The sequence below is a fragment of the Nyctereutes procyonoides genome, unplaced genomic scaffold (genome assembly GCF_905146905.1).
Source record: "Nyctereutes procyonoides isolate TBG_1078 unplaced genomic scaffold, NYPRO_anot_genome, whole genome shotgun sequence".
NCBI lineage: Eukaryota > Metazoa > Chordata > Mammalia > Carnivora > Canidae > Nyctereutes > Nyctereutes procyonoides.
Genome location: NW_026575145.1, coordinates 5,778,329 through 5,795,792, shown reverse-complemented (window position 1 = coordinate 5,795,792; position 17,464 = coordinate 5,778,329). Strand labels below are relative to the sequence as shown.

Genomic DNA, 17,464 nt, shown 5'->3' with positions numbered 1-17,464 from the left:
GATCATAGCCCACTCTAATGGGTAATGATCTTTACCTCTGAAAAAAATAAACCCAAATGATCCTCTAGCTATCATTTCCCTTTAGAAAAATACAAATACAAAGGAGTGATATAAACATACAAAAAATTATACACTATGGGCAGCTCGGGTGGCTCAGCGGTTTAGCGCCACCTTCAGCCTAAGGTATGATACTGGAGACCCAGGGTCGAGTCCCACGTCAGGCTCCCTGCATAGAGCCTGCTTCTCCCTCTGCCTGTGTCTCTGCCTCTCTCTCTCTCTCTCTCTCTCTCTCTGTCTGTCTGTCTCTCATGAATAAACAAATACAATCTTTTAAAAATTAGACACTGAAAGTGAGTATCTCTGAGCAATTCCTAGAGAAGAATTAATAGAAAGAACAAGAATAGAATTAATAGAAAGAACAAAGTTGAAGTTCTCAACAAAATCAAACATTTTATTTTTCCAGGTAAGGGAAGATAGTTCAAACCTTAGTATCATCCAGAAATGTATGTATCTATGAACATCATTTCAACTCCTTACCTCATTCTTCTTTCCAAGTGTTCATACTTGCATATTCTCCCTCACTCTCTCCCCTCTCTTCCCCCATTGCTTTCTCTCATGCTCTCCTCACCTTGAAGGCTTTTCATCTAAAAGCGTACCTCTCCTAATCTTTGGCAAGTCACTCCCTATCCACAGGATGATGTGTTTCCTTGTGATTCCTTTCAGAATCCTCATTCTCACCTAACATCAGATGTCTTAGTCAAAATCCATTTGCAAAAGATGTAAAGAGTCAAGGTGGGTTATGAATGCTAATCACTGAAGAGTTCTATTTCGAAGCTACTTTAATGGAGAACGACACTTCAGCCAGCTTCTTTATGTGATAGTCTAAGTTAGACCTCTGTCAAAAAACATTATTTTCTTTTTGTGGCAACAACCTAATGGTATACTGAAGAGAGAATAGTGCCTTTATTAGGGAGGATTTGGCCCTGTCTTCTAAGCACAATGGTATCCTATTATTGTGCTGAGGAACATTAATCTTTGTTCTGTTCTGCCTGTGGCCTGTGCCACAAAGAAACTGCAATAATCGATGTTCTTTTAGTTTACTAAGGAAAGAGTAGAGGGTCTGATTCTAGGCTTTCCTCTGAGTGAAAGCCTTGCAGGAGATGCCAGTTCTTTACTCAGCCACAGCCTTGCTTTTGGCATCATGACAGGAGCAAGACAAGAAGACTCAGAATTATTTGTATCCTTTTTGAAATTACTCACTTTGATTTCTAAAACCAGTGTGTACAAAGATCCAGTCAAAGTCTTTTTTTCCTCTAGCAACCTTAAAGAAAACCTGTTTCTAATTTTATATTTTACCAAAAGTATGTAATGAAATAAAATATATAATGGAAAAAGATTAATGATATTATTTTCCTAATTTCAGGAGCTCTATGTCAATAGGCTTTAAAACAATCTAAAACATTTTTCAAAAGACAAACTCATTCAAACTTTTTTAAAATTATGTTTTTTTTTCACTTAGTATTAATTTAATGCTACTCATTTCTTTTGTACTCTATTTGCGTTTGTTCTTCATACTTTGTGTGATGTTTCAAGCTAACCATGACTGAAATATGGATCTATGTGGTAATGCATTGTTTTCAAAACTCTATCAATATAAATGTATATGATTATATGTATTATTGTATTCATAAACATGTACATATGACTGCTATTTTTCACTGCCTTATACAGGATGATGTTCAGATATAATTACTTGTAGGAAATAATCCAATACTCATATTTAATCACAATGAAACTCAGAATCTTACAAATATTTTTCAATAGGGAAAGTATTTCCCATAAAGGTGCATTTTGGAAATGTATGGAGATGTTTTCAGTTGCCATAATGATTATATAAATATTACAGGCAGGAACAATTGATGTTATGTTTTAAAAAAAACACAAAAATGTGTTGATGCAGTACACTGAGTCCTCTCAAAATTTTGAAAGCCTCATCCAGAATCCTGAGGTCACATATGTTTGTAATTGTCGACTGTTTTACATAGAAAGAGAACACATGTGTGCACTGTTTTAATTTATACTGATTTTTTTCCAAGAATACAGTATTGGATAAATGTAGACAATGCCTGCTCTCTCTGGAATTTTGACCAAAGTTACTTGTAATTTCAGAAAATACTGTGAATGACAGCATACTTTTTGAAGTATTTGATCATTGACCCCTTTCCCTCTGCCACTTCTCCTGCTCTCTCTCTCGCTCTCTCGCTCTCTCTCTTAAATGAATATATCTTTTTAAAAAAGGGTTAACTCTAGTTGGGAGTTGCTATTGAAGAATCCCAATAATACACTTTCTTACCAATTTACCCAGTAATTATGATTGTTAAAATATAGCATCCATTATTTTTCTAATGTGACATATATTCAGTATATTTTCTTTTTTAATAAATATCTTTATGCTTTAAATATCTTTAAACTTGTGTTTCAAAAATGTAATAGGATTCTATCTAATAAGAGTAATTGCAACTTTGCAATATTTTAATAGGTTTTAATACTGGATTTTCTGACACATTTTTATTTTTCCTTTTCACTATTTTTCTCCTACACTTTTGGCTATTAATTGATTACTGTATGCTTCCAAGAAAAATCACGAATTGTCATTTTTGAGAGTATTTCCCCTGTTGTGTGGCATGTGAATATATTTGGATTCTGTAGTTTTCTAGAACAGTTCCAGTAATGAAATAGCATGTAGTGATACATAGATGAGGCCACATTAATATCCAACTAAATCTGGCTTTTGGTTTTGTAGTTCTTAATGATATAATTTAAAGAATATATTTTCCTGATAAATAATCACCCAATAATTTCATTGAATAAATTAAATTAAGCTTTTGACTTAAAAATATCTAACTAAAAAGAAAAGCATTATTTTGGATTTGCAACAATGGAGAATTCTTAAAATGAGTAAGACTTTAGCACTAAATTGTATAAAATATGCTTTGTAAAATATATAAAGATGTCATCGAACATTTTGAGAAATTTCATTGGTTATCTTTCAGACATAATTTTAATGATTAAAATCAAAGGAAGAGGAATATTTTATGACAGGTAAAAAAAAAAGTTAAGGGATGTGGATATCAGTGTCCATTAGTTTCATTGGGCCACAGACACATATTATTTTATATATTGCTATCACACAGCAAGGGGCGATTTGAGTAAATGCAAACAAAGATGGTATGTCCAGCAAAATTCGACATATTTACAGTTTGGAACTTTACATAAAAAGTTTGTTGGCAGCCCGGGTGGCGCAGCGTTTTAGCGCCGCCTTCAGTCCAGGGCATGATCCTGGAGTCCTGGGATCGAGTCCCTCATCGGGCTCCCTGCGTGGGGCCTGCTTCTCCTTCTGCCTGTGTCTCTGCCCTCCTCTCTCTCTCTATCTCTCTCTGTGTCTTTCATAAATAAATAAATAAATAAATAAATAAATAAATAAATAATAAATAAATAAATAAATAAATAAATAAATAAATAAAATCTTAATTTAAAAAAAAGTTTGTGACCCTTAAACCAAATAAATGAATTAATAATATGTCAAATAGGACAACGAATAAGACAAAGGACATGAATAGACACTTTTCTAATGAAGGTATGGAAATGGCCAATAGGTAATGAAAAGATGCCCAGTATAACTAATTACCAGTGAAATGCAAAGCCAGCCCACAATGATCTAGAATCTCACACTGTTAAGATGTCTATTAACAAGAAAACAAAAGTTAACAAATGCTCATTGTGGATGTGGGGAGAAGGGAATCCATGGGCATTGTTGGTGGGAATTTAAACTGGTACAACTGCTATGGAAAACAATATGGAGTTTCCTCAAGAAAATAATCTATTCTAGGAAAAATGTCTATTCAGGTTCTTGCCCATTTTTTTTAACAATTATTTATTTATTTATTTATTTATTTATTTATTTATTTATTTATTATAGTCACAAAGAGAGAGGCAGAGACATAGGCAGAGGGAGAAGCAGGCTCCATGCACCGGGAGCCCGACGTGGGACTCGATTCTGGGTCTCCAGGATCGCGCCCTGGGCCAAAGGCAGGCACCAAACCGCTGCGCCACCCAGGGATCCCCTTCTTGCCCATTTTTAAATTGTTTTTTGTTTGCTTGTTGCTTTTGAGTTTTATGAGCCTCTAACATGTTTCAGATGTTAAGCTCTTATTGGTATGTGGTTTGAAAATATTGTCTTCCATTTCTTAGGTTGCTTTTTAAATTTATTGATGATTTCCTTTCCTTTATAAACTTTTTAGCTTGTTGTAGTTTCACTTCTTGATTTTTTTGTTGCCTTTGTTTTTGGTGTCAAATATAAAAAATAATTGCCAAGACCAATATCAAGTAGTTTACATGCTACATTTTCTTCCAGGAGTTTTATGGTTTCATGTCTTACATTCAAATTTTAAATAAATTTTGAGTTGAATTTTATGTTTGACTTGAGATAGTGGTCCAGCTTCATTCCTTTGCATGAGCCTGTCCAATTATCCCAACATAGTTTACTGAAGAAACTATTATTTCCCCATTGTGCATTCTTGGCTCCTTTGTCAAAACGATATTGACCATATATTTATGGGTATATTTCTGGGCTTCCTATTATGTTCCATTTATCTATGTCTCTGCTTTTATGCCAGTACCATACTGCTTTTATTACTACAGCTTTGTAATATAATTGAAATCAGGAAGCAAGATACATCTAGCTTTGCTTCCTTTTCTCAAGATTTCTATGGCCTATCCAAGGTCTTTTGTAGTTCCAGAAGAGCTAGGGTATGTTATACTAAGTGAAATAAGTCAATCAGAGAAAGACAAATACCCTATGATTCACTCATATGTGGAATTTAAGAAACAAAACAGGTGAACATGGGGAAGGGAAAATAAAAAAAAAAAAAAGAGAGAGAGAGGGAAGCAAACCATAAGAGACTCTTAACTCTAGAGCACAAACTGAATGTTGCTAGAGGGGAGGTACATTGGGGGGATGGGTTAAATGGGTGATGAGTATTAAGGAAAGCACTTGTTTTGAGCACTGAATGTTATATGTAAGTGATGAAATCACTAAATTCTACACACAAAGAATTTTTTTTGTTGCTATGAAAAATGCCATTGGATTTTTCTTATAGGGATTTCATTGAATCTGTAGATTGCTTTGTACAGTATGGACACTTTATGGGTGCCTGGGTGGCTTAGTTGGTTAAGCATCTGCCTTCAGCTGAGTCATGATCCCAGAATCCTGGGATGGAGCCCTGAGTCAGGCTCCCTGCTTAATGGGGAATCTACTTCTCCCCACTCCCTCCTCTCTGCTCATTCTCTGTTTCTCTCTCTCTCTCTCTCTCTCTCTCTCTCTCTCTCTGTGTGTGTGTGTGTGTCTCAAAGAATAAAGTTTTTTTTTTAAAGTATGAACATTTTAACAATATTTATTCTTCCAGTTCGAGGCATAGAATATCTGTCCATTTACTTGTGTCTTCGTCAATTTCTTTCATTAGAGTTTTATAGTTTTCAGTTTATAGACCTTTCACTCCATAGTTAAATTGTTTTCCTTAGTATTTTATTGTTTTTGATGTTATTATAAGTAACTAAATTACTTAATTTCTCTTTCTGATTGTAATTATATAGAAGAACTACTGATTTTTATATATTGATTTTGTATCTGGTAACTTCACTAAGCTGTTTATTCTAATTGTGTTTGATGGAATCTTTAGAGTTTTCTATATATAATATGGAAATATACAAAATTTATAGAAAATAATATGTCAGTCTGCAAATAGAGACAATTATACATACTTCTTCCTTATTTTTTCATTTGATCTTATTTTACTTTTACCTAATTGCTCTAGTTTATAGGTGAGAATGGGCTTCTCTGACTTGGTCCTGTCTTAGGAGAGAAGATTCTAGCTTTTCACTGTTGAGTCTGATATTAGCTATGAGCTTCCAGATATGGTCTTTATTAGGTTGAAGTATATTTCATCTATATTTAAGGGTTTTTTTTTATTTGTTTTAAAGATTTTATTTATTTATTCATAGAGGCACAGAGAGAAACAGAGACAAAGGCAGAGGGAGAAGCAGCTTCATTCAGGGAGCCTGACGTGGGACTTGATTCTGGGACCCCAGGATCACTCCCTGAGCAGAAGGCAGGCGCTAAACCGCTGAGCCACCCAGGGATCCCTTATATTTAAGTTTTGAGAGATTTTATCATACATCTGTTGACAGGATTATATGATTTTTAAGTTTCATTCTATTAATGTGGTATATCACATTATTATTATTATTATTAATTATTATTATTTGCCTATTTTGAACCATCTTTGTGTCACAGAATAAAATCCCACTTGGTCATGTTGTGTGATTCTTTAATGTATTGTTGAATTTGGCTTGCTAATATTTTGTTGGGGATCTTTGTATTATGTTCATCAGGGATATTGGCCTGTAATTTTTTAGTTAGTGTCTTTGGTTTTAGTGTCAAGGTAAAGATTGCCTTGTAAAATGAGTTTACAAGTGTTGCCTTTTCTTCCTTTTTTTGGGAAGAATTAGAAAAGGTTTTAATCACCTTGAAATGTTTGGTAGAATTCACCAGTGAAGTCTTCTGATCCTGGGCTCTTCTTTGAAGCTTTTGATTATTTATTCAATCTCATTGCTAGTAATTGGCCTATTTAGATTTCTATGTCTACATGATTCAGTCTTGGGAGATCATACATTTCTAGGAACTTACCATTTCTAATTTATTGGCAAGTAATTGTCCATATCAATTTCTCATGATCCTTAGTCTTTCTGTGGTATTAATTGTAATATTTCTTCTTTTGTTTATGATTTATTTGAGTCCTCTCTAGTTCACAGCCTTAAACATAGGCTAATCAGAAACTGGATCCTCAGGCAGCAGCTGGTAAAGTATGTAAACCCTTTCCAGGAAAAACCTGGGAGATTGGCATTTTTGTCTGCAATCCCTGCATTAAGCAAGGAGGGGGAGGGAAGAGTGGCAGGAAGTGTTCTTAAACTGTTAGCAACTATTTCTTTCTTTGTTATAATGCTATAGTCCTATGAGACTTGAACTATAGGACTGCTGGGCCTTGGGTATTAGCTGATTTGAGGGCTCACCCCTGAGGTGGCAGCTTTAAAAGTTACGGCAATATGTATGTGGTCCAAACCCTTTGCTCCCCACAGAGAAACTGGGATTTCAGAGTTTCCTCCCAATTTTAAGGTGCTGTGTTGGGGCTGGGGTTTATTGTGAGAGTGTGTCTCAGCCTTTTTTGCCCATTTCGATGTGTATATTTTCTCACTTGTCCCTTGTTGAGGAGTCACTTAAGTAGATTGGATTTCTCTCAGAGGGAATCAATTCATGTGTAGCTTTATATTTGGTGCAAACATGGAAGGACAGAAATTCAGGAACCTCCTATATCACTATCTTAAGTCCTGGGATTTATTCTTGGTTCTCCATATCGTCAACAGTACACCAAGCTATTCACCAAGCCAGAAAATTCAATTTCTCTATATTTCTGCAGTTGATCATTACCTCTCCATTGTCTCTATGCATTAATTCTATTCTTCATCGTGGGAAACTAATTTACTCTTTGTCTCATCAGTTTCCTTCTTCACATTCTCATCATTGTTGTCTTTCACCTTTAGTTTAGTTCTACTTGCAATCGTTCAGCAGTTTTTCAAAAAATATAAAGATAATATGGAATTTCATTCATAGGCTATATGCTGCCTAGCATTTCAGTGTTACTGTTAGTAATGTGTTAATATTTACCTCTTCTACCAGTTATACCCACAGGACCTTGTTAGGATTAAATTAGATATTATATCCAATATGTTGTTCAATGTATAATTTGTGCCATGTGTTGTTTTAGTTATAGAATTATGGAAATTAGTAAAATATAGACCACACATGTAGGATCTGTTTCATTCAAGATCTGATCCCAAGTGACTGTATGTGATTCTGGTGCAGCAAAAATGTTTTGTTTGTTTGTTTCTTTGGTTGTTTTGTTTTGTTGTTTTTCGGTTTGTTTGTTTATTTGTTTGGATTTTTTGGTTATGAAATGCCACTGAATTATTTTTCCATGATTATTAACTTTAGTCCATTAAGTTACTTGTATTTCCCCACTTTCTGTATCCCTTTTTCTTTATGGGTATTTTAACATGGTAGCTTTCTGCATTATATTATTAATTCTGAATTTATAGAGAAATTGCTCTAAAAAACCTTTATAACCTTTTGTACATCCAAGTAATTTATGCAAGTAATTGCTTATTAAGCGTTCATTTATTTTTTTTGTTAATAAATTTCAACTAAATAAGAACATAGGATACCATTTGCTGCAGAGTCAGCATTGTGCTTGATGTATTTATTATATGCAATATAATAAATATTATTTATTTAATAATAATTAAATGCTTGATGCAATTTAAGAATTCTTAGCTAATTATTTGATTAATATTGTGAAGATTGATTCAATGTTTGGTTGGCCTATAAGAATTAATGAAAACTCCAAGGGACGCCTGGGTGGCTCAGTGCTTGAGTGTCTGCCTTCAGCTCAGGGTGTGATCCTGGAGTACCCGGATCAAGTCCTCCATTGAGCTCCCTGCATGGAGCCTGCTTCCCCCTCTGCCTGTGTGTCTGCCTCTCTCTCTGTGTGTCTCTCATGAATAAATAAATAAAATCTTAAAAAAATAAAACTTCAAATATTATTACTATTATTAGGAAATAATGAAAACCAGAAAAAGCATTCCTTGCACTTTATAATTATGAAATATCCTATGAAATAAGTTTTATAGTTAAGATATTTTCATCTGGAAACAGTAAGTTGGGTTAGCTGGCCATAAAAATCTTTCATCTCTATTTTTAGTAAAAAAAATCTTGCAAATTGATCTCTGGGGATGCAGAGGTGAGCTACATGAAAAATAAAAGAATGTTGATATCACTATTGCTTGTAGTGGAAATGTCACAGAGCAGCTACAACTCTGCTATATAACCTAACCTTTCTATGTACTGGTCATTTATTTCTTTAATTTCTTGACAATAGAATTGTGCACTTTTCTTAGTTTAAATTAGAAATGTCTTCTAGACATTTATCTTCATTGTGACCTCCTGTATAAGGTTCAGGGATTTGGCTGCTCTGATACTTAATAGAATCTCTTCAAGTCTTTAAAATATAGTGCCGGTAGATACAGTGGTGTTAAGAATGATATAATTATTTCCATTTAAAAAAACATATTTCTTTTTTGAACCTATGTATTGTACACTGTGAAAATATCATGAAATGGTAACTCATGGAATGAGTTATTATTATACACAGTGTTGCTATGTTAGATGTGTATATACAATACAACACAAACATAAAAAGGCCACTCCTTTGTTGAAACATGCATATTTTTTTAACAATGAGAACATTTGTTATTTGTTCATTTGGGAAAAATTAAAGAGGAATCTACCTTAGCCAACAATACCAGTCTGTCCTTTCTATGTACAACCTCAGATCATGCATCTTTTTTCCTAGCATCTCTAAATGAACTTATGTCTCTGTTCTCTGATATTCCTTTCTAGTGCATTTAACCTGACACAAACATACTATTCTTCAAGTTGTAGCAAGTAGATATTATGATCTGAATCACTTTACTCTTAGCTTTTAAACAAAAGGACTTATGTCTTACAAAAAGAATTTTGGGTTTCAGGGGTGTTTATGAGGCCAACTAGTAATAGATTTTAAATTGCACTAGATTTAAAGTAGATTAGGTTTGCTTCTTTTTCTTTCTTTTTATTTTTTTAAGAGTGATTTTTTTGGGGGAAAGAAATGTTAATAAGTTGAAACATATCCATTTAAAATGTCCCACTGAGTCAAAATCTCTATGTACTGAGACCCAGATGGTGAAGACAAAATATTTCATACCCTTAATCACTGACTTCTAATGTGTAAATATATTCCTTTACACTTAATGTTGTTTTGGGAAGTACTGAAACATATCATTCTGTCTGCTATTTCCACTATTGGGCTATGGAGTGTCCTAGAAAGAGATGTAATTTTGGTCTACACTTTATTTTCACATATAAGTATAACTGTATTTCTCCTTTCATTCAGGGAAGTCATAATTCATTTTCTTTTTCAAACCCATGAAGTTTAAATGTGAAAATTACATTGTGATGAATTGCAAGAAAGTTGATATGTCGATTTAAAATAAAGGATTTATACTTAAAAGAATTTCTGTCAGATTTTTTAATGTGCTGGAAAAGTGGTAAGTATCTGAGAATTAAGATACTTGTAACCTTTTTTTGTATTTTTTTTATCCTTTGAGAAGAAAACTTTATTTCTCTTGATTGGAACATGAGACGGCTCAGCTGCTACAGTATAAAATTATGGTTGATTTTCTATTATGACTAAAAATAGCTAGTGGGAATGTAATTCAGAGAAATATAACACAAAACTTATTTTGCCTCTAAAGTTTCCAAATACAACAGCTGTTACATAAGCCTGTATAATAAATAATTAAACACTTCCATAAATAAACTGAATAGAAGTAAAAACTATAAGGATATCTTTTAGTAACATTTTCTTAGGATATTTACAAAGTTAGCTATGAAGAACTAAGGGGAAAAAAATTGGCAATAAAAAAGTTTTACCAGGCCAGGAAGTTGAAATGGTCAAAAGTACGATGTAGTTTTGATAATTGTTAAGTAAGTGATTTAGGTGGATATAAATGATGTCAGCCATCTAATAACATTATTATGTCTAAATTACACCATTGCATAAATAAATCAACATGTATACAGAAGAAAATGAAAACTAGTAAACACTTAAGTGTTTCTATTTCAAGTGAATGACTTATTTAGTCTTCTAAAAGAAAAAAGAATAAGGAAAAAAATAATATTTTACCAATTTTAAGTTAAAGAATATTCGTTTTAATTTAGGTCTGATATAGAAAATGTTCTAAATATTAAATGAAAAATTAAGTATAATTACCATGTTTACATTTTGTAAGGGGAAATTATTTTCGTTTTTTTTTTAGGGGGGAATTATTTTCTACAGATTACTACTGTGTTTTGTTTGGTTGTCGATGTATTTTTTTTCCATATGACTCCACACAAGTGGCTTTGTCTGTTTTTCAGATGTCAGAAGAAATCTAAACTTTCCCTTTCTGACTTTTTGTGGACATGAAAAGAATATTTAGATTGATAAAAGGTACATAAATATATACATGCTGATATTTCTTACAGATAGGACTGTTTATACATATTCATTCACATACCTGTAGTGATATGTATTCAGGGCCCTTCCGTTTAAGAGAGTTGTTTATACCTGAGTACATCCGTAGTGCCTTGATTGCAGAATTGGAAGTAATTGCAGTTCTCTTGTTAGAAGTCAACATTTATTTTATTATTATTATTGTTGTTGTTGCTATTGTTATTTTTTAATATTTTATTTTTTTGAGTGTGTGTGCGTGAGCGAGCAAGCAGTAGAGGGGTATAGGGAGAGGGAGAATCAGACTCCCTGCTGAGCTGGATGCGATGCAGGACTGTATCCCAGGACACTGGGATCATGACCTGAGCAAAGGCAGATGCTTAACCAACTGAGACACCCAGGTGCCTCAGAAGTCAACATTTATTTATTTTTTTAAGATTTTATTTATTTATTCATGATAGTCACACACAGAGAGAGAGAGAGAGAGAGAGAGAGAGAGAGAGAGAGAGAGGCAGAGACACGGGCAGAGGGAGAAGCAGGCTCCATGCAGGGAGCCCGACGTGGGATCCGATCCCAGGTCTCCAGGATCACACCCTGGGCCAAAGGCAGGCGCTAAACCGCTGCGCCACCCAGGAATCTCAACATTTATTTATTTTTCTTTTTCTCTTTCTTTCTTTCTTTCTTTCTTTCTTTCTTTCTTTCTTTCTTTCTTTCTTTCTTTCTTTCTCCTTCCTTCCTTCCTTCCTTCCTTCCTTCCTTCCTTCCTTCCTTTCTCTTTCTTTCTTTCTTTCTTTCTTCTTTCTTTCTTTCTTTCTTTCTTTCTTTCTTTCTTTCTTTCTCTTTCTTGATTTTATTTATTCATAAGAGACACAGAGAAAGAGGCAGAGACAGACAGAGGAAGAAGCAGTCTTCCTGCAGGGGAGCCTGATGTGGAACTCAATCCCAGGTCCCTGGGACCACGACCCCAGGCAAAGGCAGAGACTCAACCATTGAGCCACCCAGGTGTCCCAGAAGTCAACCTTTCTAATGAAGATGTTATAGCCTGCCCATTCCACCTTTCTTTAAATAAAATGTTATTTTTTTCTTTATTTTCAAATTCTAACATATTGTAGGTATACAGACCTGTCCAATTTGGTGCTGGTAAAGATAATTTTCACTGTGGAATATAATTCTTTAAAAAGAGCTTTTTATTTCCTTTCAGTATATTCTCAATTGATTTCATGTGTATACTTTCATAATTTTTACATAAATCCATCAATTTATTTACCACTTGGAACTACTTTGTTTCCTTACGTGTGTCAACAGAATGACACTTATTTAAACTTGTGAGTAATTATCCTATTAATAAATTAGCCTTTTGTTTATTTCCTCCCCATTAGAGTTTAATGGACATGATCCTATTTATTGTTGTTGTTAATCATATCATACCCCGGATATGAGCATGGAGCTTGGGATCCAGAAAGCATAAAAGGAAATGAGTGACTTAAATGAAAAAAAAATGGCTAATAAGAAATTGCTTAAAGCAAGTCCTAACATAAATAATATTTCTGTAATAATCTGAACTATAATCTACTTCACTGCATAAAATATTTAGTAGAATCTATTCTACTCACAACCTATGTTCATTAACTCTAGGGAATGAAGGAATTTAGGTTGTGTTGCATGGTACAACGTCAATAAAAATAACAAAGGAAGAAGTTGAGAAGTCGCTGAAAAATGGAGATGAGACTAGGAGGGGTCTCAGCTGTGCCTCTTGGATCTTATCCCTCAGCTTCATATTTCAAGGGTTAACCAGAGATTTGTATTCAGAGCCTATCTGTCCCCCATTGATGTATCCTTCACTGGATTTCTTCTCTCATGAAGATGACTCAAAACTGTCTTCTAGTCCTCAGTCAGTAAGACTGAAGTAGTCTTAGGGTACCTCACAAAACACCAGTTGAGGCCTACCCTCAGGTGAAAAGCTTTAAGAAGGAGAAAATTACCCAGATCTTTCTCTTCTTCCAAATGTCAATTCACATTTAGTTTTTGCCAATTTTGTTTTTTATTCAGATGGTTATTTGTAATATTTTATCTTAAGAGTATTAGTGTTATATACAAATGTTTGCTTCTATATAAGGTACTTCATCTTTACTAGAAGTAGAGATCCTCTAAAATTTATTAGTTCAGTTTTTAAAGAAAAGAATGTATGAAATAAATAAATCATCCTTTTTTAAATTTCCAAATTTATTTATTTTTTAAATTTTAATTCTAATATAGTTAAAATGCAGTTTTAGTTTTGGGTGTATAGTACAATGATTCAGCAGTTCCTTATAATACCCAGTGCTCATCAGGACAAATGCTCTCCTTAACGTCCATCACCTATTACACTCACCCTCCCACCTACCTCCCCTCTGGTAACTATCAGTGTGTTCTCTGTATTTAAGAGTCTGTTTCTTTGCCTCTCCCTCTGCCTGTGTGTCTGTCTCTCTCTCTCTGTGTGTCTCTCATGAATAAATAAATAAAATCTTAAAAAAAAAAAAAAAGGAGGATCCCTGGCTGGCTCAGCGGTTAAGCATCTGCCTTGGCTCAGGGTGTGATCCTGGAGTCCCGGGATCGAGTCCCACATCAGGCTCCTGCATGGAGCCTGCTTCTCCCTCTGCCTGTGTGTCTGCCTCTCTCTCTGTGTCTCTCATGAATAAATAAATAAAATCTTTAAAAAAAGAGTCTGTTTCTTGTTTTTTCTCCCAATGTCTCTCTCTTTTTTCCTTTTTTTCCTTTCCTTTGCTTTTTTCCTTCCATCTTTTATTCCTATGTTTATAAACCACATATTAATTGATATCATATGATATTTGTCTTTCTCTGACTTATTTGCTTAGCATTATATTCTGTAGCTCTATCCATGTTTTTGCAAATGGCAAGATTTTATTCTTGCTTATGGGTGAATATATATATATATATATAATATAAATTATATTTATATATGTAAATATATAAATATAATTTATATTATATAGTATATGTAAATATATATTTAAATATATATATATATAAAATCTATCACATCTTTACCCACCCATCTATTTTTTTTAAAGTTTATTTATTTATTTATGATAGACACACACACACACACACACACACACACACACAGACAAAGAGAGGCAGAGACACAGGCAGAGGGAGAAGCAGACTCCATGCACCGGGAGCCCGACGTGGGATTCAATCCCGGGTCTCCAGGATCGCGCCCTGGGCCAAAGACAGGCGCCAAACCGCTGCGCCACCCAGAGATCCCCCCCACCCATCTATTGATGGACAGTTGGGCTGCTTCTGTAATTTGGCTTTTGTAAATAATGCTGCTATAGACATAGGGATACATGTATCCCTTTGAATTAGTGTTTTTATAATTATTTTTTTTGTTTTTATAATTAGAGGGTAAACAACCCAGTAGTGCAATTACCATATAATTGGGTAGTTCTATTTTTAAATTTTTGAGGAAGCTCAATATTGTTTTCCACAGTGGCTGCACGAGTTTCACCAGTTCCTAATAATGGAAGAGAATTTTTCTCCATGTCCTCGCCAACACTTGTTTCATGTGTTGTTGATTTTAGCCATTCTGACAGATAGGAGGTACTATCTCATTGAGATTTTGATTTGCATTTCTCTGATGATAAGTGATGATGAGCACCTTTTCATGTGTCTGTTAGCCATCTGGGTGTATTCTTTGGAGAAATATATGTCATGTCTTCTGTTCTGGCTTCTTTTGGAGGGTGTTGAGCTGTATTAGTTCTTTATAGATTTTGGATACTAGCCTTTTAATCAGATATGTCATTTGAAGATATCTTCTCCCATTTGGTAGGTTGCCTTTTAGTTTTGTTGATTGATTCCTTCACTGTGCAGAAGCTTTTTATTTTTATAAAGTCCCAAAATATATAATGCTTTATTATATGTAAACACCTGACTTTGACATTATAGAAGAATGACACTACCGTGGTTCCCTAGAGACTTGCCCATATCTTTTTATCGGCAAAGGTTTGAATTTCAGCTTATCTTAGTCTTTCCAGGATATCTGTTATCCCTACCCCCTTGGATTAAACATGAAGAAAATGGCTGCTTAGCTGCAGCGGATGTGGGGGGGCAACCCCGGAAACGGAAGTGAGCGGCGGGGCTGGCTGACGGTAATAGGGCCCAGCGGCTGTTCACAGAGCAAGTGAAGATGAATGCCAGAGGACTTGGATCTCAACTGAAGGACAGTATTCCAGTTACTGAACTTTCAGCAAGTGGACCTTTTGAACAGCATGATCTTCTTCGAAAAGGTCTACCTTGTGTGAAAAATAAACTTTTGCCCAGTCATCCTCTTGAATTATCAGAAAAAAATTTCCAGCTCAACCAAGATAAACTGAATTTTTCTACACTAAGAAACATCCAGGGTCTGTTTGCTCCACTAAAATTACAAATGGAATTCAAGGCAGTGCAGCAGGTTCAGCGTCTTCCATTTCTTCCAAGCTCAAACCTTTCATTGGATATTTTAAGGGGTAATGATGAGACTATTGGATTTGAAGATATTCTTAATGACCCGTCACAAAGTGAACTAATGGGAGAACCACACTTGATGGTGGAATATAAACTTGGTTTACTGTAATCTGTTGTGCTGTTCATGAAAATAGAGGGGCTGCATGTTGTTTATAGTCATCTTTTTACTATAATTTGATGTATACAACATTAAAAGTACTGACACATGAGAAAAAAAAAATTACCTCCTCAGCAACAGAGCAACTTGTATTGCAGTTCTCCGGCCAATTGTATTTTAGCATCATGTTTTTTTAGTTTGTGAAATTCGTAGCATCATAGGAGCTGGCACCATTGGCATATTCTTCTTTCCTCTGACTATGGAAGTGGTAAACTGTATATTAAAACTGGCTCATTTTACCTTTACTGGTCAAATCAGTCAGGCTCTCACATCGACTCTGTTTTTATGTGCTTAACAAGGATGATGAAATCCGTCAGGAAAGGATCATTTAGACTACCTTAGCATCTATCTGTCACAGAAGCCAACCCCTTACAAGGTTTGCTAGGAATTGTATGTAAAAAAAAAAAAAAAGTAAAGAAAATTTGAGTCTTTGAATATTGTTAATTTTTCTCTTTTGATTCTTGTCAGAACTGGGCTAGGGGCATTTCATAAAGTATATCACTTTAATGCAGGTAGGAAGTTAAATGATTTAAAGCTATTTTCTGTTTCTTGGAAAGCTAGTTTATCATTTTGGACTTAAAAGTCTACTGTTGGTGACAAGATGCCATTTGGAACCCCCTTTTAGCAAGATGTATAATTCAAACATACCATTAACTACGCCCCCTCCCTGCCAGTTAATTTATTCTAAGTTTCTCTGCTCTCTGTAGTTTCTCCAACTCTACCATCAATTTTGAAATTAGTTATCTTTAGAGGAATAACCATCAGTTCAAAGCTCAATTATTTCTTTCTTTACTAAACTATAGCCCAGCAATTTCTTATTGACATGGTGATTCTTCAATGGCTTCAGAGATAGGATTTTTCCACGTTCTTCCAATTATTCTCTACTGGAAGTTTGAACAAACCTGTAGACTACCATTACCATAAGAAAAACTCTTCTACTGGTATATTTAAAAGTACGAACTTTACCTGTGATTGCTCTATACTTTTGTTTTAAATTTTACGTATGTTCAATTTCCATAGCAAAAATTATACAAGCCACATAAAAATAAGGATTATAAAAGTTATTTGAAAAGATATATATATATATATATATATATATATATATATATATATATATTTCTATTATGGATCAAAATAGCATCTCTACCAGATCCCAGTGCGGCTTTTTCATATTCCATTCTGAAATATCCACAAACCCACAACTTTTCCCCAAAATGTGAGTTACAAACTAAATGCCGAAACACTAATTCTTCCATTAGACCAAACTGGAAAAATAATATAGAGAGTTTGGATAATGGCATGATCTCATTCAGATACTTGAAACAGAGCCCTCCAACAAAATAAGGAGCAAAGTTTAATATGGGTTTTAAAGTACATACTCAGGACTCTCTCTGCCTGGGTTAGAAACTTGCCCTGACATTTCTTTACTATGGGAACCTGAACAAGTTGTTTCAATTACATAATCCTCTTTTCTCCTATTTGTAAAATTTGAATGATTACCCATATTGTAAAGTTGTTTAAAGGAATACATAAATGGGGAAAAAATCTGAGAAAGAGACAAACCATGAGAGACTCTTATTTATAGGAATCAAACTGAGGG

The 17,464-nt window shown here is 34.2% G+C and overlaps 1 protein-coding gene across 1 annotated transcript; it reads left to right on the top strand.

Moving 5' to 3' along the window:
• The first annotated feature begins 15,336 nt into the window (after positions 1–15,336).
• LOC129499532 (proteasome maturation protein-like) lies at positions 15,337–15,927 on the top strand. The gene has a single exon (XM_055309303.1). The coding sequence runs from the start codon at positions 15,391–15,393 to the stop codon at positions 15,814–15,816; it is 426 nt and encodes a 141-aa protein (XP_055165278.1). The 5' UTR covers positions 15,337–15,390; the 3' UTR covers positions 15,817–15,927.
• The last annotated feature ends 1,537 nt before the right edge of the window (positions 15,928–17,464 follow it).

Coding starts and splice junctions, on each gene's coding strand:
- LOC129499532 (XM_055309303.1), top strand. CDS start 15,391: ATGAATGCCAGAGGACTTGGATCTCAACTGAAGGACAGTATTCCAGTT.